The sequence below is a fragment of the Urocitellus parryii genome, chromosome 1, assembly GCF_045843805.1.
Source record: "Urocitellus parryii isolate mUroPar1 chromosome 1, mUroPar1.hap1, whole genome shotgun sequence".
NCBI lineage: Eukaryota > Metazoa > Chordata > Mammalia > Rodentia > Sciuridae > Urocitellus > Urocitellus parryii.
This window is the reverse complement of record NC_135531.1, coordinates 240,858,019-240,882,179: the sequence shown is the minus strand read 5'-3', so window position 1 is coordinate 240,882,179 and position 24,161 is coordinate 240,858,019. Positions and strand designations below refer to the sequence as shown.

Here is a 24,161-nt window from a genome sequence, read left to right as displayed (position 1 = left end):
AATCATCCCTGGAAGAGTCCTTTACAAGAAAATTTCTGAACTTTTTGAACGTCATATCTAGTATACACATGGTGCCAAGGAAACGTTTAAGGGCAGTTGGCTAAACCTTCCTTTAGGCCAGGGAAGCCTAATCTACCCTATTCAGACCTTTAGAAAAAATGAAGCTTTAAGTGTTTTTAAGAAGATGATTTCTGACACACTGGGTTCTCTAAGGAATCTCAGCAGTAGGCCAGAATTAAAGAGAAAATGACTTCTTGTTCTACTTGTGTGGGATATTAAATTACATTAGTGGGTTTCTAGGGCCTTGAAGGTCTGTTCTTAAAGACCAATCACAATTTATATATATATATATATATATTTTTTTTAACACGTTGAAAGGTAAACAAAATAAATTGGCTTTTATTTATAAAAAGGGGATTGCTAGGGCCTTCTCCTTTCTGAGTTGTCACGCACGAGCTCTTGGAGACCTGGGCCCCCAAATTCCACAGGTCACGGATCAGTCATGTTGTAGGAAACACTCACGGACAACCCGCTCCCTTTTTGCAGCCTGCTTCCGGGTACCAGACGCCAAGGCGACACCGCCTGGGGCGAAGGGAGAGGTGGCTGGCTACGCGAGAACCCGAGGAGGCGGGGCTCCGCCGCCGCCCCTGGCCGACTTCCCGCCCCCTCTCCGGCTCCGCCCCCTTTCCGGCCCCCTCCTGGGCCCCTTCGGGCTCCTAAGGGGCGCGCGCCATCTCCACCGCCTTGGGCGGAACCGGCCCCCAAGGGCTAGGGCCGCGCGGAGCCGGGGCCGCGGCGGGATGCGGCCGCTGTCGGGGCGATGGTGGCTGCTGCTGTGGCTGCCGCCCCTAGCCACGCTGCCCGCGGGCGCCGAGGACGCGGCGTTGTCAGGTAACCGCGGGCACACGCGGCGGGCGCACGCTTCCGGCTCAAGGGCGCGCTCTCGCCTGGCGGGGTGGACGCTCCTCCCTCGGCCTCCGGGTCACTCCCGGGCGCGGCCTACACTAGGGCGGGGCTGCCTTCCCGCCTTATTGGGTTCCCCTGTGGTCTCTGCTGCCATTTGGACATTTTGTGATTTGAGGAATAGAAGCAGCCGCGCGGTTCAAAGCCTGGCTCAGTTTTTCATTTTACAGAAGCAACGAAACTCGGAGATGTTTTGTCCAGGGTCACACAGCTACTCACTGGCACAGCTGGCCCTAGACTCCTTATTTTCAATACGGGGCTTTTTGTACAGCACTTCAATTTATGTCTAAAATCTTGTTATATTTATAGCCATTTCTTTAAAACTCAAAAGACTAGAGAAGCAAAGAGCTTCAGCTTTAGAATGGGGCCGAAATCCCCCTGCCCTGACTGTTGTGACAGGGGGTCACGGACGATGACAACCCATGGTAGTGTTTAATGTATGCCTGGCATATGGGAGAAAGAACTGACAGCAGCACGCAGTGTTGTTACAGGCAACCCCGGGAGTGCTCTGAGGATCCTGGCACAAAGTTAGAAACTCGAATTTTGTCTCTATAACTAGTAATTTGCCCTGAGCTCAATGTTTGTTTCATTTAACATCCTTGAAAAGATTTCCTGGATGTACTGTCCACCAACTTCCGCTCATTGCGTTGGGGTCATTCCTGATTGCAAGGGAGGCTGCCAAGTATGTTCTCTTAGCTGAACTCCAACCACTCAAGATCAGGGTTATTTATGTATTTATTAGCATCTTTCACAGCTGTCTAACGGTTAGGTAGGTATCATTCAGTGAGTTACACCTTGGGGAACTATATATACCAGTTCTCTTTGTGCTAGAGAGTGTTAAAAGTGCTTAAACTGCATTGTCTACCATATTTAATACCCATAGAAGTCCCCTTGGGTAGTTGCCATTTATATACCCATTTTACAGATTAGGAAATGAAAAAAAAATAGAACTTCTGTCTAAGGAAGTTCTAACTTCTGTCTTGTTATGGCAGCAGCTAGAAAATTAGAAGTAGCTCTAGACCAGCACCCAGAACCTTGAGCTCTAATTGAGTTATTACATTTCATGCAACAATTGTGGTGTGTAGTCTTGATCCAGGCACATAGTCTTTATACAGTTTTCTCAACAGTAAAATGAAGTTGTTGTATTGCTGGATAGTTTCAGTATTTTCTTCACTTTTATTTGCCTCAATGAAACCAATGTTTTTGAAGTTCTTGTGTTGTTATACTTGGTGGTAAGGGTTCTTAATTTTACTATTCAAAGACATACATAAAGGGTTACCAAGGCTTCTATTCTACCTTCAACTTTCAGGATGCCCACTGAGTTGGTTAAATTTTAATCTGCAACTAAGAAAATTGGCTACTTCTGTTGCTATCTAGTGAGACTTGCCTTTGCAAGTAGGCTTTCAATGTGAATAAAGAAGCATCCACTGTTCTGTGCTGCATTAGACTAAGTCTAAGAATCACTGCTGCTCCAGGGGCTGTAGCTCAGTGGTTGAGCACTTGCCTCGCATGTAGGAGGCGCACTGGGTTGATCCTCAGCACCACGTAAAAAATAAATAAATAAAGGTATTATGTCCATCTACAACTTAAAAAAAAAAAAAAAAGAACCATTGCTTTTCTAAAAGACTTTGGTTTTATGAGGAATATCAAGATGAAATAGTTGGTATAGTAAACACCCTTGTTCATGGGGGATATGGTCCAAAACCCTAGTGGATAACTAAAACCCGAAACAGTACTGAACCCTATGTGCTGTGGTTTTTTTTCTATATATACATACCTATGATAAGGTTTAAGTTATACAATTAGGCACAGAAAGAGAATAACAATAGTAACTAATAAAATAGATTATTATAGCAATATACTGTAATAAAAGTTATCTGAACTTATGAATTGTTTACTTCTGGAATTTTCCATTTATACCATTTCATAATTTCAGATCACAGTTGACTACAGGTAACTGACACCTCAATAAGTGAAACTGCAGATAAGGGAGGACTATTGTACTTTCTTCTGTAAAGTAGGGCCTATCTATAACACAAGAAACTTGTATTTGATGATACTTAAGATTCCTTCCTATTGTAAAATTCTGTCTGTACATACACACCCATCTATGAAATGGAGAACATTCAGACTAAAACCAGCTTTCTGTCACCTCATTTGGAAGAAAGAGGCAGTTGGCACAGGAAGCACAGGTAGGTAGTTGTCTGGCTGAGAAGAAAAAAAACTTCAAGCTAACAGTCATCCGTAATTTGTAACCAGTGGGTGAGGTCACAAGAAACCATGTGTTTCCTGAAATGAAGTTCAGGTCATAGAAATGGCTCCCCAGGCCTAGATTATACCAGTAAGTCTCTTCATATTCACAGCTTCCACATTCATCCATGCAAAGGAAAATCTGTACCTGGCAGTTAAAACCAAACCTGAATGTACGTTATCATCAACTCTTATTTTCAGTTTCATGTTTGAAAAACAAACTGGGTTAATAGAATAGAGAAGTTACCTTTTCAACTAACACCTTTGAAAATGTGAATTTTAAAAAATTAAAATTAAAAATTAAAAAAATTTTAAAATAAAAAGCTAAGCAAAAAATCCCCAGCTCCATCTGCAACTGTTTGCATTTGAGCTTTTTTTTTTTTATAGTAGATGCACACTTTTTAAAAAAACATTTATTGAGGATCAAACCCAGTGCCTCTGGGTTTGCTAGGCAAGCATTCTACCAACTGACCTACACCCTAGCTCACATTAGAACTTTTTACTTTTTGTTTTTTCTGCTCTTCTCCCTCTCCTTCTTTGCCAGCCCCCCCCCCAATAATTTCAGGTAAAATGGAGAAAATGGCAGCATAATGTGACAAGTACATTTATATATATTATTATTCTGCTGTAATTTCATTTGAGGATAGTTTTTTTTTTCCATATGAGAACCATGGAAGGTTAAGTTAGGAGAAACATTGGTGAAATATTTTTTATATGGGAGGCGGTTTAAGATCTGCTAAGATTTGAGAAGTGTTTGTGTTTTTTATTCTTAGAATATTCTGTTAGTAAGCTTAAGTACACTTTGTTTTTTTCTCAAGATTCAAATGAATATTTTTACCATTATGTATGGAGAAACTCTTTAACTTAAATATATATGTAGTTGTTTAGAAAAACTAATAAAGGACAAAAATATTAAGGAGTAATTTGAAATTTAACTTGTTACAATGGGGGACATTGGGACTGTGGCTGTGGCTCAGAGATAGAATATAGAATGCTCACCTTGCACGTGTGATGCACTGGGTTCAATCCTCAGAACCACATAAAAATAAATAAATAAAAGAAAGATATTGTGTCCAATTACAACTAAAAAAATATTTTAAAAAATGGGGTATATGTAGCTGTCCCTTTTTAATATCAGATATGTATAATAGTACCCCCTTATCCAGAGGGGGAATATACTGTTCCAAGTCTCCCAGTGGATGCCTGGAACTGCAAAGAGTACTAAAACCCATATGTGCTCATACATAATATTCCCTCATACATAATATTAACAATAAAGTTTAATTTATGAATTAGGCACAGAGATTAATAACAATAGCTTCTAATAAAAATAGAAAAATTATAACTATATTATAACAAAAATTACTTAAAACCTATGAATTATTTCTGGAATTTTCTATTTAATATTTTTGGATTACAGTTGATCATAGGTAACTGAGACTTGAAAGTGAAACCACAGGTGAAGGGGAACCATTAATGTCCTAAAATTATATTTGTTGGATGTTTATAAATTGAATGGTATTTAAAATGAACTGAGGGATCTCTCTCATTGGTTCTGGTAATCCTGACTTGAATCCTGTGCTTATGTAGATAACTAATCCCTAGAGAACCTGCTGAGAACTGCAGGGAGTTAAGGAAGATGGTGCTCATTCCAGGGTGTAGAGACCAGCCTTGCCATAGGAAGGATGACCTTCAGTGTTGGTTCAACAGACCTTCCCAAGTGCTTAGAAGATGTGGCAGAGCTGGGTTGGCCCATGCTGCCAGATCTTTCTCCTGATCTGAATCAGGTTTGAGGAAATGAATATCTCGGTAATGGGGCACCCTCCAGGGTGAGAATGTATTTCAATCTCAAGTGTAACCAGTGGCTGTCAGAGGCACATATTGTTCTCTTCTGATTAAATGATTATCATCACATTTTTATATTTAAATTCCTAGAAATTCTTTTTCTTTTCCTGGATCTCATTATAAAGGGATTGTTTTTATGATCTGACTGTATATATTTGCTCTCAGGAGGTTCTGTTTTAGCAAAATAAACAAGCAAAGGTTAGGGCTGTACTAATGAAGGCACCTGCAGCAGCACCATAATCTTCAGTGTTAGGGCTTAATTGGTAATAGAGTTCAAATAAATCAAACTGGCTATTTTTCTATTTCATATCATCAAACAATGAAATTTCTCTAGAAGATGTTTACAGAAGGGAAGAGAAGCCTAAGAAAGATATGACCTTTATAATCAATCTAAGGTGGAAGAATCTGGTCTCTCTAGGAAGGCAGTGGACCAGCTATGAAAGTAAACTTGTCATAGCCCCCATTTCATGTCTTGTCTGGTTAGCCCATGCCTATGGTTCACATGGGTGGACTCACTTCAGGCTAGGTTTGTAGCTTCTTGTGGCTGAGTTTCTGGTCGCTTAGATGTTTAGACATTCTGTGTGGGTTGACTAAGGTACATTCACCTCAGGAGAACTGTGATAAGAATGGAGGGCAGCCAAAGGACACCATGAAATACTGACACTTTGTCTCTACTCTTTTGGGCATTGTGTGAATTCCACATCAGCTTCATCTCTATGGCCAGAGGCTACCTGAGAATTTCTGGGGAGGCAACATACTTTTAAGTAATGTACATTTCTTAATCTGGAGGTGGAAGGAAGATTCAGAGCAAGTTCTTTTATTCTAACCAGGAGGTCGCTTACACAGAGTACACTGATGGACTGCATATGAAGAAAACAAAGCCAAGATTAATGCTGCTTTTTGCTTTCTCTACCCTCAAGTATCTGATGAGGAGCTAGAAGATGTTCCCTAACCAGAGGCTATTAAGAGTTATAGGCTCAACCCTCTCCTTAAGGGTACACCAGTAATAAAGTAGGTAGAGGGAGGTGTAGCCTGTGGCTTCCAACAAGGCTGGAGAGGGTGTCCTGCTGCATCAGGAGTGCTAACTGGCACTGGCCAAGCTCTTAACCAAAACTGGTCGGACTTTCTGTGGCTGGACTATACCCATTCAAATAATCCTCTTATCCTCTTAAATTGCTACACGCACACACACTCACACAACAAATATCTAAGTGCTGTGGGATATAGTAATGAAATGCATGCTGTCCCAAAGTCCACAGGAAGACAGTGTGAGCCAATAAGTCTATTTGTATTATGAAAACAATAAAGCAGAATCAGAAGAATGCAGGTAAAAGTGCTTGGGTATGCAATATTAGACAGTGGATCAGAGAGGTCCTTCCTAAGAATGTGATATTGGAACAAATACATCAGTTATTGGAAAGTACAAGCTCTGCCAATATCTGGAGAAAGAAGGTTGGTTGCAAATGAAAATTGAAGCAGGGTGAACTAGCACCTAGAGGAGGATCAGTGGGTTGATGTGGCTGGAGCAGTTGAGTGGGAGAGAGGTGGAGGAGAGAAGGTCATAGGGGTACTTTTGTCCCTGGAAGGGAGGTTAAATTTTGTTATCATGTAATAGGAGATAAAAGATCTTTATGCTGTTTGTAGAATAGTTTGTGGAGGAAATAGTAGGGCTCCTTCTGGAAGCAGGAGGCTGCTACTGTAATCCAAATGCAAGATAAAATGTGACATGGATAACAGAAATATTTACTCCCAAATTCAAACTATTGCATTAAATTTGAATAGCATTATGTTGCTCTTGGTTAAAGAGCTACAGGTATCAAATGATTTAGAAGATAGTCTTAGGATCAAATGCAAAAAACTCCATTTTAAGGTAGCACTTATTTACAAAGCTTAGGTCCCACAATGAGTATTTTTTCAGACCTCTAAAAAAAGGGAACTTTTCTGTGGGAATTGATTCAGCCCTTGAAGTAGTAGGCTTCACTAAGAGAGGAGTTATAGGGAGGGTCCTGGAGGCATCCCTAAGAAAAGTGCCCCTAGCATTGAGTACATGTGATGTTGAAATAACTGGCTAGAAGTGAATATTTCTGTAATGTTCCGGGTTTCCTGAGACCTCAGTTCCTTCATTTCCCTCACTGAACATACTCCTTCCAACATCAGTAGATCCTCTCTTATCTTTTTTTTTTTAATTGGTTGTTCAAAACTTTACAAAGCTCTTGACATATCATATTTCAAACATTTGTTTCAAGTGAGTTATGAACTCCCATTTTTACTCCAAATACAGATTGCAGAATCATATCGGTTACACATCCACATTTTTACATAATGCCATACTAGTAACTGTTGTATTCTGCTACCTTTCCTATCCTCTACTATCCCCCCTCCCCCCATCTTCTCTTTCTATCCCATCTACTGTAATTCATTTCTCTCCTTGTTTTTTTTCCAATTCCCCTCACAACCTCTTATATGTAGTTTTTTATAACAATGAGGGTCTCTTTCCATTTCCATGCAATTCCCCTTTTCTCTCCCTTTCCCTCCCACCTCGTGTCTCTGTTTAATGTTAATCTTTTCTTCCTGCTCTTCCTCCCTGCTCTATTCTTAGTTGCTCTCATTATATCAAAGAAGACATTTGGTAATTGTTTTTTAGGGATTGGCTAGCTTCACTAAGCATAATCTGTTCTAGTGCCATCCATTTCCCTGCAAATTCCATGATTTTGTCATTTTTTAGTGCTGCATAGATGCCCTTCAATGGATGAATGGATTAAAAATGTGGCATTTATACACCTCTCTTATCTTTTGACGATTCCCAATACAAAGTTCTTAACTCTAGCTTCCCCATTTAACCCTGGTTCTGGCTAAAAGACCCCATAGGATGCTGTGCAGAGGCAGAATGTGGGATGGGGAAGGCCAGTCCAGAAACCTCCCTCTTCCTCCTCTGCTGCTCACCAGGTGAGGGCTTAAGTTCTTGCAGTTTTGCGCTGTCTTCCTGCCTATACCCAACTGTCAGCCCTTCCCTGCCCCAATCTGCTCTTCCCCTGCCACTGCCCTTGGCCAGGAGATGGGTACATCTCAGACATGCTCAAGAATGTTTCAGCATAGGCTGCTCTGAGTGTTCTAGTATTGTCCTTTGGGCTCTTGTGCACAGATAGACCATACAAGAATGTATTTTTATTTTATTTTCCTGTACTTAACAGAGAGCTTCTCGAGCTTCCTTCTTGTGCTGCTTTAAAACAGCTCTTAACATGGATTCCTGAGTTTACATCTCAGGCTCTTAAACTGCAAAATTCATTGATATATTTTAAGATCCATGCATTTCATCATAAATTTAAGAATAAAATGAAAGAACATAACTGTCACAGGGGAATATCGTGGGTCCTCATACAATTTTACCATTTCATGTATCTTCCTAAGAACTCTGACATTCATGCTACTGTTTCAGGAGGCAGGACTTTCTCAGGGTCCTTTCCCCAAGTCTGTCTTCCCCAACTTCATGGTCCAATTTTTAATGCCAAGGATATTTCAAACCAGAACAGGAAACTATCAGAGCTTATTCAAGATTATTCCCTAAATAGGTATAATTGTTGAGTAGTTATTGCTGGTTAACCACTCCTTCCCCAGCTTTGGTATAGCAGGTTGTTCTAGCTTCATTTTAGGTTTTTCTGTAGAAATAGCAGACCATACTTTCCTCAGAGGAGTTAGGTATTGGATATCAGACCCATTTCTCTGGGGAACCAAGAGTATTTCCTATAGCTGTTTCCTATTTGGGAGATATTTCCTGTTTGATACTCTGTCTTGGATTCAGAAGAACTTACTAAATTTCACATCCAAACAGAAGTGGTCACAGAAGAATGACCCCCATTTATTTATTTATGTATTTTAGCATTTACCACATTAACTTTCTATAATTATAGCACTTATTTCCCCCCTACCCCTCTCTCATATAGATATGTAGTATCATAAGTGTGTAATTATTATATGTGGTATACAACATATATTTGTGTACATGCATACTCATATTTTTGTTTCTATAGCCATCTCCAGCCAAATTTCACTTATGCTATGGACCTGCCCATTTTCACTTAATTTCACCAGTGAAAACTGGGTACATATGTGTCTAGAATTGAACTCATCCCACATTCCTCTCACCAGCTTTACTTCTTTTCTAGTATTTGTTTTCTGTGGAAAGGGCTTCACTATCTTTCCATTCACAAGATACCTTCATATTATCTTACTTCTTCACCCAATGAACCTCCAAAGCCTGTTGGTTTCATTTCCTAAGAGCTGTTGAATCTGTTATTTCTCCCTCCTCACTTAGTTCAGAGCTCCAGTAACATGGGCTCTTCTTTGCTGTATCAGGTGCTTCCTGCTGTTGTTGGTGCCTGGAACAGTGCATTATGATTGGTGCCTTAACACTACCTAACCCTTTCTGAACTGTTTAATTCCTTTTGATTGCCAGCAGTTTCCTGCTGAGACTCTGATATTTCCTAAAATCTTTCAGTGCTCTGCTTTCAGGATGAATTCACATTCTTTGTGTGAAGTAAGCACTGCTCACCTCTCCAACAGCAAATGTTGAGATGTTTCCATGTATCCCTCCATAGGATTCTTGTTCCTATGCCAATATATCAGTTAGATATCCCTCAACTGGACTACTCCCATGATTTCCTACATATTTGCCACCCTCAATGCCTGACTGTCTTGTTGTTTCCAATCATCCATTTGTATTTCACTTTTTCTGAGAAGCTACCCTTAACTGCTGGCCTCTGCTTCAGGACTGAAGACATGCTTACTCTCTATGCCTGTGTAGTGCCCTCCATGTCATAAGAGCCTTTACACTGGACTAGGATATTTTCTGTGTCCTGCTAGGTCATGAAGACCAAAGGACTAAAATTACCTTATAGAAAAATTTATTAGTCACAGAATGTTAAAACTGTTACTATCTCTTTTCGAATAATTAAAAAAAAAGATTCTGGGCAATTAAATATTTAAGAGATTACATTTTTTTCATCTCTTAGTTCCAAGATGTAAAGTTTTGAAAGAGATGGATTTTATTCAAACTTCTGAGTCAAAATGTTACTGCTACAATCAGAATTCCCAAATGGAGTGGACATCTCTGTGGTCATCTGTGCAGGTAGGAGCCTACTTTTAAATCATGTCTTAAGGACAGGGCGTTAAAATGTAAGAATAAAAAGTACATTTTGTATGGCATGTAGCCGAGTGTCAGGATGAAGCTGATTCGAAGATCACATAGAGCGGCTCAAGGAGCAGTGGTGTGGAAAGAGTATGTTAACTCCTCTGCCTACTTCTCCAGCTCCTTTCTAGACCACTCTCAGTGAATATACCATCCAAGCGAATATAGTGTTGAAGCTATGATATTAAAGGGAGTCATCAGAATAGTTTTATTGATAAGGTATCATTAAGAAATTTTTAAGTGAAGTGAGTTACCAAGAGGGTATCTGAGAAAAGAGTGTTCTAGACTGAGGAGATAACTAGAAAATTCTTATCAGGAGGCACATGATATTGATTTATACTACAAATATATACAACACTTTGATCACTTGTTTAAGGTGGTATCTGCCAAGGCCTTCCACTTTAAATTTCCTATTTTTCTTTTATTAATGAATGAGTTTTTTGAAGAGATAATTTGAGACTGTGTATATATTCTGTTCCTCATCAACTTTCTAGCCTCTAGGGATGCTTGCCTATCATCATCATATTTATCAGATGATTTTCTAATTCCATTATTCTTTTTACATTCATTGGCATTCTACTAGGGAAGAGTTTTTCCTCCTTCTATTTATTAATTTATTTATATCCAGGTATTCTCATAAAGTGTCAAATTCATTCAATAGACTATAATCCATTACCTCTTTTGATACTCAAATTGTCCTAGATTTGGTGAGTATGGTGCTCTTTCAAACCATCTCAGTGTCTTTTTTAACTTGTGTCTATCATCTCTTTGAGTACTACATATTTCTTTTTCTTTTTTAAATATTTTTAATTGTAGATAGACACAATACCTTTATTTTATTAATTTACTTTTATGGCATGCTTAGGATCAAACCCAGTGCCTCACACACAGGAGGCAAGTACTCCACCACTGAGCTACAACCCAGCCCAAGCACTACATATTTTCTAGCAAACAAAAATGTTTCAGGCTCATGTTGTAGTTTCCTAGACCCAACCCTGCAGTCATAATTTTTTCCAGGGTGCATTCAGCACTAGGTGTGTCCATTACTACTAGAATATCACCATCATGTGTATGCATCCACACCTATATCCCTGCACATAAATCTGTTTCTATCTACCGGTCTACTTAAAACTATGAAATATAAAACATGGAGATATCAGAACTCATGTGAGTGATTCAGGGGTTAGGTTTGTTCTTATAAAAACTTGCTCTGGAGAGAACTCAGGGGTCCCACAAGACATCTAGCTTAACCCCATACAAAGCTTCTCTCTTACTGAGCTCCTATTAGGCCCCATCCCTTAAAGGTCCCACCTTTTCTCAGCACTGCCACACTAGGGGCCCAGCCCCCAAAACATGAACTCTAGTAAATACACTCAAGCCATATCCAGACTGTAGCAAGGACCAAGAGATGAGCCTGGGCCAGTCTTATATTAGGAGGTCAGAAAGAAGTAAGGGAGCTTGCAGAGGGGAAAGAAGGAACAATAAGTGAAGAAGGAAGTGTCTTGAAAGCCCTAAGAAAGTGAAACAGGGAGAGGGAATGATAAGCAGCACCAAGTGCCAATGGTGGGTCCAATAAAAGGGCTACAAGTCAATTGGTAAGCAGTTGAGACATATGAGGGCACTAGTGATGTAATCAGGACAACCTGTTAGGGTGAAAGCCGGTTGATGTGGGTTAAAGAGAGAATGGGAAGAGAAGAACTGGAGACTGCAGGCATAAGCAACTTTTTAAAGGAATTTTATTGCAGTGAGAGGCAAAATAATGGATTGCTAAAGGGAAAAGTGGAGTCCATAGGAAGTTGTTTTTCTACTTTAAATGGAAAAAATAGCAGCATGTGGCATGTTCATAGAAATGACCTAGTAAAGAGGGAAGAAGTGCTCGTGAGGTGTACTTGAGTAGGGAAAGGACAGGATCTGGTGCACAAGTCAGGGGCTTGCCATTAAGGGAGTGTATTAATTTCCTCTGACAGAAATTTTCTCCCAACTGGTGAGAAACAGAGCATGTGCCCACAGATGCTGACAGATGGGTAGATAGGGGAATAGGAGCTGATTGACATTCACTGCTGATTTCTTCCATTTTTAGTGAAGTAGGAAGGATCATCATCTGAGAATGAGCATGGGGAAAAGGTGTTGGAAAATTGAGGAGGGTGATGTGAATGCAGAGGGATGTGAGGTATGAATGACTGTAGCTTTTAGGTCCTACTTCAAGTTCACTGTCATGTATTCAAATTAAGACCACTGTGCATTTCCATAGCATATTTTGTGGCACAAATGCAAGAGTGGAATAGATGCAGAGTTGGATTTTCCAGGTGAGTATGATAAATCAAGAGGGATACAAAGGAGTTAAGGATACATGGAAGGGAATGGCTTATGCATGGAATTTTGCTGGGTAAGAAGGGACTTGAGTACATCCAAGGTGTAAGGATCAGGAGAAAGATGTTCTGGTCTGTATTATAGTCAGGGCATTGAAAGAAGCATGAAATGTAGCACATGGAGGGGCTACAGTTTGGTACAGACAGAACCAGGGTGTGACTATAAAAGTGATTAGCTGAGGTAGGGTGGAGGACAACAGTATACATAAAATAGGGTTCCAGGAGCCTTTAAGGTCCCTTATGTGTCTCTTGATCACAAAGACTTGCTAGAAGAGAGGAAGAAATATCCACTTTCAAAAATGCCAATGTGTGTTTGGATTAAATGCAGATGTGTAGGATCCACCATTTGGATCCTGGGCTCAGTACATGACCATGTGCATCTGTGTGTTCTCCCTTAAACAAGTGTTGGGTTCTCCTTACTCCTCTGCTAATGTTTTTAGGAAGTTTATGAGAAGTTTTTACTTCTGTATTTATGAATTTCTTTGCTTTTGTTTTATAGGTGAAAATTACCAGTCCGGGCCTGCTCAGTATTGTATATATCACAGAAATGCGTAATTGCCAGTATCCAGAAACAATTCTGACTTTTATCAAATGTGTTATTCATAAGTTTTGGGCACCAAAAGAATCTAATGAAATAACTATAATCATCAGTCCATACGAGGAAACCAAGTGCTTCTCTGTGAATCCTGTCAGGGAAATATTTATTTATACAATAAGAGTGAATCGAAAGAGTAAGTTTGTTAGTTACATTTGACTTTCTGGATTCAGTTTAAGTGACATGTCTCTTCTTTTACCAACAAAAGTATATTGACACAAAATGTTTTTTGTGTGTTTGTCTTTTTTTATTTCAGTTGTGGATTTCAAACTTTTCCTTGTATTTGTGGCAGGCATTTTCCTTTTCTTTTATGCAAAGACCTTGAGTCAGTGAGTATTCATTTTTACATTCTTGGCTTTGTGACTTAAATGGGTTATAGGTCATTTTCGACCCTGTTGTAAATATTTTTACACCATTGTGCATTTTTGTTCTTGCTTTAGGTTTTGCAAACAGTAGGTCTGAACATAGTGTCTGAAAGATCTTTAAAGACAGCAACAGTTATTTGTATAGCATGGTATGTGTAAAGTACAAAGTGCTTTTATATGCATTATTTTATGTGTTAACATATTTTATTAGATTTTCATAACAACTATGTAAACTCTGTATATTCTCATTTTATCAATGAGAAAAACAACATCCATCATCGTACAACTGGTTCTTATCAGGGCCCAGATTCATACTCAGGTTTTCTGATGCCAAGTGCCTCACTCTATTTCATTAGAGCTGCCTCCTAGATTTGTGGCTCAGATATATAAAGTTGAATATAACAAATATCTGACTCTTGAATAAGCATGTTATTCTGACATTTTCATTTCTTGCAATTTCATTTGTGAAAAAATCAATCTCTTTCCAATATTGCACTTTTTAAGTTTCTCATGCTAGTTAATATCCAACATTTTCAAGCATTCTTAACAGTGTTCATTTTTGAGCTTATCCTTGGTTCAATTAAATATGCTTAATGTCATCTACAAGCTTTATAAACCAGACAACTCGTATAGAGCAGGAAAAGTAAAGCTTGGACTCCAAGGAGCTGGGCTGCAATCCTGAATCCTCCAGTTAGTGTATATTTGGGAAGGTCTTCTAATTTCCTGATGCCTTTCTTCCTCTATAAAACTTAGACATAGATAACTAAAAATACATGTAAAACTCTAAGATAAGTGCCTGCTACCTGGCAGGTGCTCAATTACTGTTGTCAGATCACATTCTGAATACGTAAGATAACTCAGACATCCTGTTTTGAGTTAATGGAAAGCTATATATTATAAATTGGAAGACTGATTTCAAGCTATTTACTATAAATTACAAGACTGTAAGAACAGGATTTAATTAGAGTTGCCCTCTGAGTTTTTTTTTCTTGGTATTCTTCATGGCTACTGTTGTCATGTTGAACATGTTTTTTTTTTTTTTCATATTGAAAGTGCTCTTGGCATTTGAACTGACTTTTATCTGCTTGTCTTGACAGAAGCCCTGTTTTCTATTACTCTTCAGGGACTATGCTGGGTGTTGTAATGACTTTAGTCTTTATACTACTGTTAGTGAAAAGATACATTCCAAAGGTAGGCATGATATGTGTCAATAAATAAAAAAATGGAAACTGTAATCTGATAGGTGTAAAATACTAATCAATTTATTTATGTTATTGACAGTTCCTAATTCAAACAATGTTTCTTCACTATATTACCTGACTTTAAAATATAATATTTCTGGAGAGTTCATTTTATTTATTATTTTATATAGATTTACCTAAGTATTAGGTTATGGCAATATGTCTTTTGAGACCTTTTTTTTTTCCTAGGTAGTATGTATGTGGTTGGTTGGTTGGCTTTCTGAGTGACAGGAGACTGATTCTATGATTCTATATTGAGAGAAAATTTTATCTTGGCCAAACTTAGGACTCTCATGATGCTGAATCTTGGGGGCTTTGTTAATAGCATTGCTGCATCTGGGGATTTATTCTTTATTATTATTTCTACAGCACACCTTCAAAAGCATACTGCCCTGAACTTAGTTGAGGATAAGTAAATAATAATCCATGATGGTAATGTTGCTATTACTCTGGTTAAAGTTTGTAATAACAGCAGTATTTTGAGATAAATTTGTTCTTTTTAATAGTGTTTCTCTAATTTTATGTGCAAAACCACTTGGGGACCTTGTTAAATTGCAGATTCAGTTTCAGCAGTCTGAGAGCCTAAATTTCCCATAAACTCCCATGTCATGCCAATTACGCTGTTTTGTGGACCATATTGAGTAGCAAGACTCTAGAGAGAATCTTGAGATTGGTTTTAGCTCAGTTTGATATAGATGTAATACAAAGCGTTTGTTTTCTTCTATTTTTACAAGAATGAATGAACCAAAAAATGTGTTATTATTTTCTTCCACACACAGTATAGCACCTTTGGGGCTCTAATGGTTGGTTGTTGGTTTGCTTCAGTTTATGTTGTGTGCCAACTGATGGAAGATCTCAAGTGGCTGTGGTATGAAAACAGAACATATATGTTTGGTATGTAAGAATTAAAAACAGCACTTTCTCTTACTGGTGAATCTGTAATTACTAGAAGCCTTCTTTTGACCTATGTTTCTTTCCAGCATCAGAATTTTCATTTTGAACTAAAGGAGGTACCATTAAAAATAATATTTTGTTTATTTTATTCCCATAGTTGGTAATTGAAATTCATTTGGATCCCATTTTAAACAGTTTTTCCTATAATCTTTCTTAATTTTCTATGCTAATGATCGAAAGTAAAAAAAGTAACTAAAAAGTACAAATTAAAAAAAAATGCGCACACACACTCAAACACACACATGCACACACACACACAAAGTGTCCCTTTTGACTGTGTATACTTTTTCTTAATGTATTAATGTGAAAGGTGAGAAATCCTTAATATAAATGCCGAATAAAAAATTGACTTTTTGGAAACAAAAGCTAAAAACAACATTTATTTTCTTTATTCATTGCACACACAAAAAAACCCCGTTTTGTTTGTTTTTATTAGGAAATAATGGACAGTAGGAGAACCCTTAGCATCAAATTTCTCACATGTTTATCACCCCTAAGAAAAAAGCAATTAATATTTTGTTTTACTTGAAATTTTTATGTTTTTAGCTCATTTTCTTTGTTAACATAATAAGATATTTTAAAAAGTAAATTACAGATAACATGGTAGGCTCCTCTAAATTCTTTTCTATTCATCTCTAAAAACAAAGGGCATTTTGGGGTGAGTTGCTGGGGATTGAACCCAGGGCCTTATGCAGGCTAAAACTGAACTCTACTCTTAGTTCTACTATGGGTTTTTAAAAAAAATTAATAATTACAAAAAGTCATCTATTACTCAGGCCATGTTAAAATTGCCCAGTCACCTTGATGGCTGGTTTGTATAAGCCAGGATATAGTCCAGAACCAGAGTTTGTATCAGTTATATTTGTAAATCTCTTAATTCATAGCAATTCCTGTTTTCATCACAGTAGTGTGCTGAAGAGAGCAAGCTAGTTGCCCAATAGAATGTCCACTTTCTGGATTTATCTAATGACTCCTATGAGGCATAATTTAACTTGTACTTCTTTCTCCCATATTTCCTGTAAACTAGAAGTTAGATGTGAATGTTTGGTTACATACAAATTAAATGCTTTTGGTGGGATACATAAGAGGCAATATACACTTCACATTGGATCATAACTGGAAACATAGTATTATATAGTTACACATAGGCAATGGTGGACTGAGCACTAGATTAGGCAGGTGATCATCTGATCCCTTCACCAAAAAAATCACATTTTCCTTTTGTGACTTAAAGATTAAAAATAGGGTTTATAGCAGTCTGAATTCTACTGTAACTTATTTCTGACCAAAGCAACCATGATAACATTTACCCATCTATGACATTGGGCTAAAATAAAACATGCTTAATATATCACTATTATAATGACCATATATCCTGTATTATTTTAAAAGTCAACCTAAGGGCTGGGGATTTAACTCAGTGGTAGCATGCTTGCCTAGCATGTATGAGGCCATGGGTTCAGCACTGCAAAAAAAAAAAAAAAGGCTAATAACTAGCTGTATACTCCACCCCCGCCCTGCCCCAACCTTCAATGGAAAAAATAAAATTAAAATCTCACAGATTTTACTTTTAAGTCAAGGCTTTGCCAATATTTTTACATAAGATTTCAAATTCAGATTTACATTATTATACCTTCCTCTGCTTTTCCAGGCTATGTTTTGGTAGTTGGATTTTTCAGTTTTGCTGCCTGCTACAAACATGGACCCCTTGTTGATGACAAGAGCAAAAGTCTTCTCATGTGGACCCTACGACTTCTCTCCCTGGTTCTAATCTATGCTGGTGTGGCCGTGCCTCAATTTGCTTATGTAGTCATGATCCTCCTTATGTCCTCTGGGAGTCTGCACTACCCAATGAAAGTATTCAGTTATGTGAAGTGGTGTGTAATCTTTTTTTTTTTTCCCCATAAATTTGACAAATTGAGTTCTGGTTTTGTTGTTTGGGGGATTTGTTTTTATAACATGTGATATTTTATTTCATAATTAACTACATTTACTCTGGAGATAACACTTTGAGAGAGGAGAAGGATAGAGAGCTCTAATCATCTCATCCCATATCCATTTCTTGTCTTCATTAATCTTTCAGAGGTGCACCACCACTTACAAAGTAATTAGAGCTCACTTGAAATTTACTAAAATCATTGGCAAAATTACTTGGGCTCTGGGTTACTAAAGATTTCTACTTTTATTCTGCATTTCTTTTCATTAAAGCCAAAGACTGTTTTAATGTATTATTTGTGCTTGTGAGATAAGAGTTAGGAAAAAGAAATGACTTGTAAATAATTGAAAGGTATTATTCAGTTGATTGCATTAAGGACTTTCTTAGGTTTTAAGTTAAGGCTTAAGGCTTTTCAAAGTATAGAAGGAAAGACATGGCAAATTCTGTTGTCAAAGCTTTTGTTATGTCTGTCTTCAGTCATAGAGTCCGAGATCTGTTTTCATGTCAGGTGCACAGATGGCGATGGTCCCTTTATAGATGTATGTCTCTGTGCCTTTTAAGTGACAAAATAGAGCTTGCCCAAGGACTAATGGGATATAAAGAAAGTTCAGGAATGCTTTCCTGCAGGAAATATCACTGAACTGAATCTTAAATAATGAGCCAAAATAGCTCAGTGAATAAATTTGCAGGGCTTTCCTGACATAGAGAAAGCCCCATTTGGTGTCATCATGAGGCAGTAGCTATCAGGGTAGTTAGTGAGGTGGGCAAGGGCCAGATTAAGGGGCATCAGCAAGCCATGCCAAGGAATCTAGTCTGGTTCTGTACATTGTGGAAGGGTTTACTGATATGTGGCTTAGTTAATCTCTGTTGCCTAACCAGGAGTTATAAGTCCAAATGCTTGAGGCTAGGGAGATACTGTGCCAGACAGAGGTGAGGCAGTAGGGTAACCCTGAAGATGGTGGGAAATTCTGCAGTGTACCCTTATCAAAAAGGGTACACAGTTACCACTCAGCTTGAGCTGATTGTTGCCTTGTGAAAATATGGATTCTACATTGAAGATATTCTAGAAATAGTAGAACACTTCTAGAAATACTAGAAGTGTTGTTTGGGATTTAAATGTGACTTCTTAGGATTTTTAAATGTTGGCAGTTAATCTAATTAAAAATATATTCAACAGGGCTGGGGTTGTGGCTTAGAGGTAGAGCACTGCCTAGCATGCGTGAGGCACTGGGTTTGATCCTCAGCACCACATGAAAATAAAATAAAGATATTGTGTCCACCTATAACTAAAAAATAAATTATATATATATATATATATATATATATATATATATCTAACAAACCAGAATGTACTAATGTGTTAGTGGGATGTGGCCCAGGTATCTTCTGGGACAGAGGGTAGATAAAAGGGGGGGACTCTGTGGTAGGAAACAACCCGTCCTCAGGTATCACAGTGGCTAGGCATGCACTGATGAGGACAAGGAGTAGGAAGTGAGACTGGACTGGAAGAGGAAGTTAATAGATGTTTACCAAATTGGCCACAAGGAAGGATACTCTATGGTGATACTTAGTTTATATATGTGGTGACTGCATGTGTGGCAGTGTCACAGGGTTAAAATGCACCAGTGACAGGACAGGCTGCCTGTATAGAGTGGTGGAGGCCAAAAGGCAGCAGTGCCAGTGGAGGGGTTGACACTGAGTGGCTCTCTCGGCCCATCTGCCCAAGGCAGATAGTGTCTGGGATGACCAGAGGTCCCTCGGTCACTCTATAACTTCCAGATCCCTGGCCCTTTGTCGGGCTTGTGGCCTAAGGAACCCAGGATGAAATTCCTTCCTCCTTCCCTGTAACTATCTACCCACCTGCCAAGAGCAAAGTGTGTCCCTGCACAATGCTTCTTTTATACACTTACTGTGTGTTCAATAATGATAAAAATGTACAACAGACTCTCAACTTTAAATTCTCCTAGTAAATTATTATATGAAAAATTAGTGGATATTTACAGGTTAAATAAACCAGAAATAATACACTGATTTTTTAATAGTACTTTCTAGTTTCCAGAGTTGTTTCCATATAGTTTAATGATAAATGATAACTACTCTTTTGATTATCTTTATTGAATACTACTATAGGCCACTTACTATGTTAAGTTCTTTACTACCCAAAATAGTCATTTAGTCTGTAGTGACTTCATGAGGTAGATGTTACCGCTCTTATTATTTTTATATGAGCAAAGTAGACTCAGAACTGGTAAGGAATTGCCCGGGTTCATGCAGTGAGTAACCTCAAAGCCAGGAATCTGCCCCAGTCTTCTGGCTGAATCCAGGGTTTTTCCTTTGGGAAACCAGGCCAGGGCTTCAGAAAAGGAGAAGGAAATAATGTCAGTGGTTCCTCAATCTAGCTCATTCACTATCAGATGATTTTTAAATGGTAAAAGATTTTTGAGATCCCAACCCTTAAAATATGTTTTTTAAAACTTCCTGATAATTCTGATGTTCATTTAGATTTGGAAACCCCTGATTAAATTAAATTTAAAAGCACCTCAAAACATTTTTAAAAACTAATTGATAAATATCATTGTCCTTTTTATGAGATTATTAGATATGTAAGTGCTTAGATGTCTACATTTTATGAGATTTGGGACTTTCCTGGTTGGAAAAAGAAAATTCCAGTCATGAGCCTCTTGGCATGTTGTGAAAGAACTAATATAAATTATTATACATAAAAGACCTTTGTGCGATATATGCTCTTTCTCTAGGTTTAGTGAGAATTACCACCACTAGGTGGAAGTGATAACCCACAAATGCAGCTTCTTGGTCTAAAGACTAAGGAGACCATTGGGTCTCCTTAAAAGGACATCTCAAAGGCTGGCTTCTGTCAGTGTGCAAGAAAATCAGCAGGCCAAGCATAAATAAGTCCGACTTGTAATTGTCTGATTGTGTGAGTAGAATTCACCAAGGAAGAAAAGGACAATTAACATTCTGTGTCAGAACTTGCTTCTGAAGGGTTTTAGGACGTTATTGGATAGTTCAGGAAGCAAAAAAGCAAACATCAGGCCCAAACCACATGTTCTGTATACCTCAATCATTAAGGACAGTGGAGAGCATAGGTATGGTCTACAGGGCTTTAAGAGAGGGATTACTATTCCTAAGATATATAGTTTTCTAAATCCTGAGAATTGACTTGGGCAGGAATCTAGCAACCAAATGCCACATGTTTTAGGAAAATGAAGACGTGGTTTACACCAGGACAGCCAGTGGTTAAGTGTCTTACTGAAGAGGAATATAGGGAACAAGCTGATGCCGAAACAACCAGCGCCCTGGAGGAACTGCGCAGAGCCTGTCGCCGGCCTGACTTCCCATCCTGGATAGCCATCTCCAGACTCCAGGCTCCTAAAAAGTAAGCTCTGCTCAGCTGCTTTGGCCACAGCTTGGTTCAAATTATTTTAAAATCATAAGGTTGTCAGCATCTTGGGAGACTGAGGCAGAAGGCAAGTTTAAAGCCAGACTCAGCAACTTAGTGAGACCTTGTCTCCAAATAAAATATAAAAAGGACTGGAGATTGACTCAGTGATTAAGTGCCCTTGCCCTTGGTTCAATCTCTGGTTTAAAAAATAAAAAAGCCTTTTTGAGAGAGGCACTTTAGTTTAGAAACAGACTACTTCCCTGGATCACAGATGATGAAGTTGGTAGCAGTTCTCTTTCCTCAGTACTATGACTTTGCAATAGAGCTGCTATTGTCTGAATAAATATTGATTTGATGAGAGGTATTGACATTAAAATAATGAATAATAAATTTAAACTTACAAAAAAATAGGAAAAAGGGCCAGGGATATATAGCTCAGTCATAGAACACTTGCCCAGGATGCATAAGGCCCCAGGTTCGATCCTCAGAACTACAAAAATAATAAGAAGAAGAAGAACAGAAGGAATTAGCAACAGGAGTGGTTGGTTGCATTTGACTGCCCTGGGTGCTCATAAGTCTGTCTACTTCTCCACTGTTTCCCTGGATAGCTGTCTCTAGGAGGATTGCATAAGCCATCTCCCTGTTTATACCAAGAGTGTAAATGCCATCCTCTAGTGATGCAGAGTCAAATTTAATTAAAGGGATAAGAGGCAAGGGTGCATGTTATTTTAGAAATAAACCTTTCTGTTTGTTATACCACTAACTTTATTTACAACATAAAACACTTACTAGATTTGCAGAGTTTGTTCTTGGAGCAAGCCACCTGTCACCTGAAGAAATCCGTCTGCATGAAGAAGAGTATGGCCTTGGCGGTGCTTTCTTGGAAGAGCAGCTCTTTAACCTACAGACTGACAGTCTACCTGCAAGTTGACTTCATTCTGGCCAGGAAGTGAGTAAAGGGCAAGGATGCAGTTAAAGTTGGGCAAAAGGGTTTTAAGGAACAGTGGAAAAAGCATGTGTTGTGGAGAAAAGCCATGCTGGAAAGGAAGACTAACCTATCTATATTAAAGGGAACTTATTTTCCTAGTAAGTTCTGCTACTTATTGTACTGTAGGTAGCCAGCAAGATTCTGTGACAGTTCATTGCCACTTACCTTGAAGTCTTTCATTAGGAACAAGGGAATCATGTTGTTCTTCAAGGGACCAGTAAGTATGAACAGGTGACTTGTCAAAACCAAGGCACTAAATCCTTACTCCCCTCAACCTGGGCCAAAAGACTATTGTTCTTCCTGCATTCTATCAATACCAGTGATGGAAGAGACCTGAGATATACTGGGCCTGTGCTTTCTAAAGTGTGATCCACAGGATAGCAACAAGTGTTTTAGTCAGTGAAAGGATTCTGAGGTTAACTAAGATTGATACAAAGTTAGACAAATATATTGTAGGGCTTCTCCAGGGCCTTTAATAATACTAATGCACATTGTGAATCTCCTAAACAAGGAGAAATTGTGTAGCAGTTTCTGCCTTAATTTGGTCACAGAACCCTTTTTTATGAGACTAATATTCCTTAGAACACATATTTGTAAAATGCTAATGATGGTAGAATTGAGGTTTGAGGAGGTTATATAACTCATCCAAGACCACAAAGCTATTTGAGGCAGTGCTGGTAGAGCTCCAGCCCCAGTATGTCCTGACTCAGGTAGAAGACTTCTTCAGACACAAACTCAGGGGCCTACAGTCTAGTTCTCACAATGTTGACATCTTTTTTATTATTAAATAATGTACCTATTTAATAACTGTGATAAACATTTAAAGTTTTGATAAGATTTAGATATATGTGTGGATTAGAAATTAGAATTACTTTCTGTATTTTTTGTATGTTGAAATTGAAGAAAACCTTTTGTGAAATTTGAAATTCATTTTTAAAAATTGTTCAGCTGTATACATTTGTAATAATTTTGTACAAACAGATTTGTAATATTTTTTACAGAGAGCAAATGTTTGTTTCTTGATTCATGATGTTAAACTCCAGAGTGAAATGAGCAACTAACTAACTAATCCTTGACCCTAGCGGAATGATGCCAAAACAAGTTTGAGATTTGAACACAGCAAAATAATTTATGGGTTAAGATGTTGTTAAGTTGATTCTCTTAAAATCAAACTTTGGCCATTTTTACTGTGATGAGATTATCAGGAAAAGGATAACAGGGAAGAGACAGAGAATTTTGTTACTGTAACTTTAGTAAAGCTTTTCTAAATTATCAAGTAAGAATGTAACTATCTATTTGGAATTTTCTAGATTGATTTTCAAATGATATTTCCTCTGTGAGGCAGTATGTCAGTGTTTACAGGTCTGTTTTTGCCAGACATCTTAAAATATTAAGAACTGTCTCTTTAAAAAAAAAAAGAAAGAAAAAGAAAACTAGATTCAACTTGTGCCTTTATATAGACTTTGATTTTGTAAAAACTAAAAAACATATCATCCATTCTGTTTTATGATAACTATTTTATAAGTATTAATAAGGGATAAAAATATTTTTTGTTAGTCTAATCTTATTTTTTATAATTATATTTTATTGATGATGTATTACAAATATATCAGATGTATCAATTCTTGTGCTCACTTAGTTCACCTCCCAAGAGGCAGTTTTTATAGTACAGAAATGTGTGTATGAATCACGAACATCTGCTGGGGCTGCCAGGGCACGTCTCAGCTGGACAGCTGCTGGGCCCTTCCTGAGCCAGGTTGGAGAGAGGCTTCATTGGAAAGCAGCAGCTCCAAGTGGGCCAACAAGCCTGTGTAACCATCACAATAAAATACTACTAACAAAAGAGAAAAAAAAACAATAATCTTCAGGATATTGTTCTTCATGTTCACTTTTAGAGGAAATTATGGATTTGTCAGTTTCTGTTATGTGAGTACGTGTGAGAAGTTAAACAATTAAAAGTATTACTCGTGATATTTTTTGTGTATTTATGTTGTTTTCTTTTACATTGGTGTTTTATAGTAATGATCACAAATTTAATTCCCATAAAACAATGTACAGGTTTTTCTC

The 24,161-nt window shown here is 38.0% G+C and overlaps 1 protein-coding gene across 2 annotated transcripts; it reads left to right on the top strand.

Annotated features, from left to right (window-relative positions):
* The first annotated feature begins 705 nt into the window (after positions 1–705).
* Positions 706–24,058, top strand: Nemp2 (nuclear envelope integral membrane protein 2). 2 transcript variants are annotated; one of them, XM_026389076.2, is made up of 10 exons: positions 706–891; positions 10,068–10,183; positions 13,112–13,343; positions 13,464–13,536; positions 14,670–14,763; positions 15,593–15,707; positions 17,419–17,644; positions 20,924–21,100; positions 21,899–22,055; positions 22,221–24,058. In XM_026389076.2, the coding sequence occupies exons 1-9, from the start codon at positions 801–803 to the stop codon at positions 22,035–22,037; spliced, it is 1,263 nt and encodes a 420-aa protein (XP_026244861.1). In that variant the 5' UTR covers positions 706–800; the 3' UTR covers positions 22,038–22,055; positions 22,221–24,058. The 2 variants fall into 2 exon arrangements, with proteins under 2 accessions (XP_026244861.1, XP_026244860.1); XM_026389075.2 differs by having other exon boundaries at positions 21,899–24,058.
* Positions 24,059–24,161: the final 103 nt, after the last annotated feature.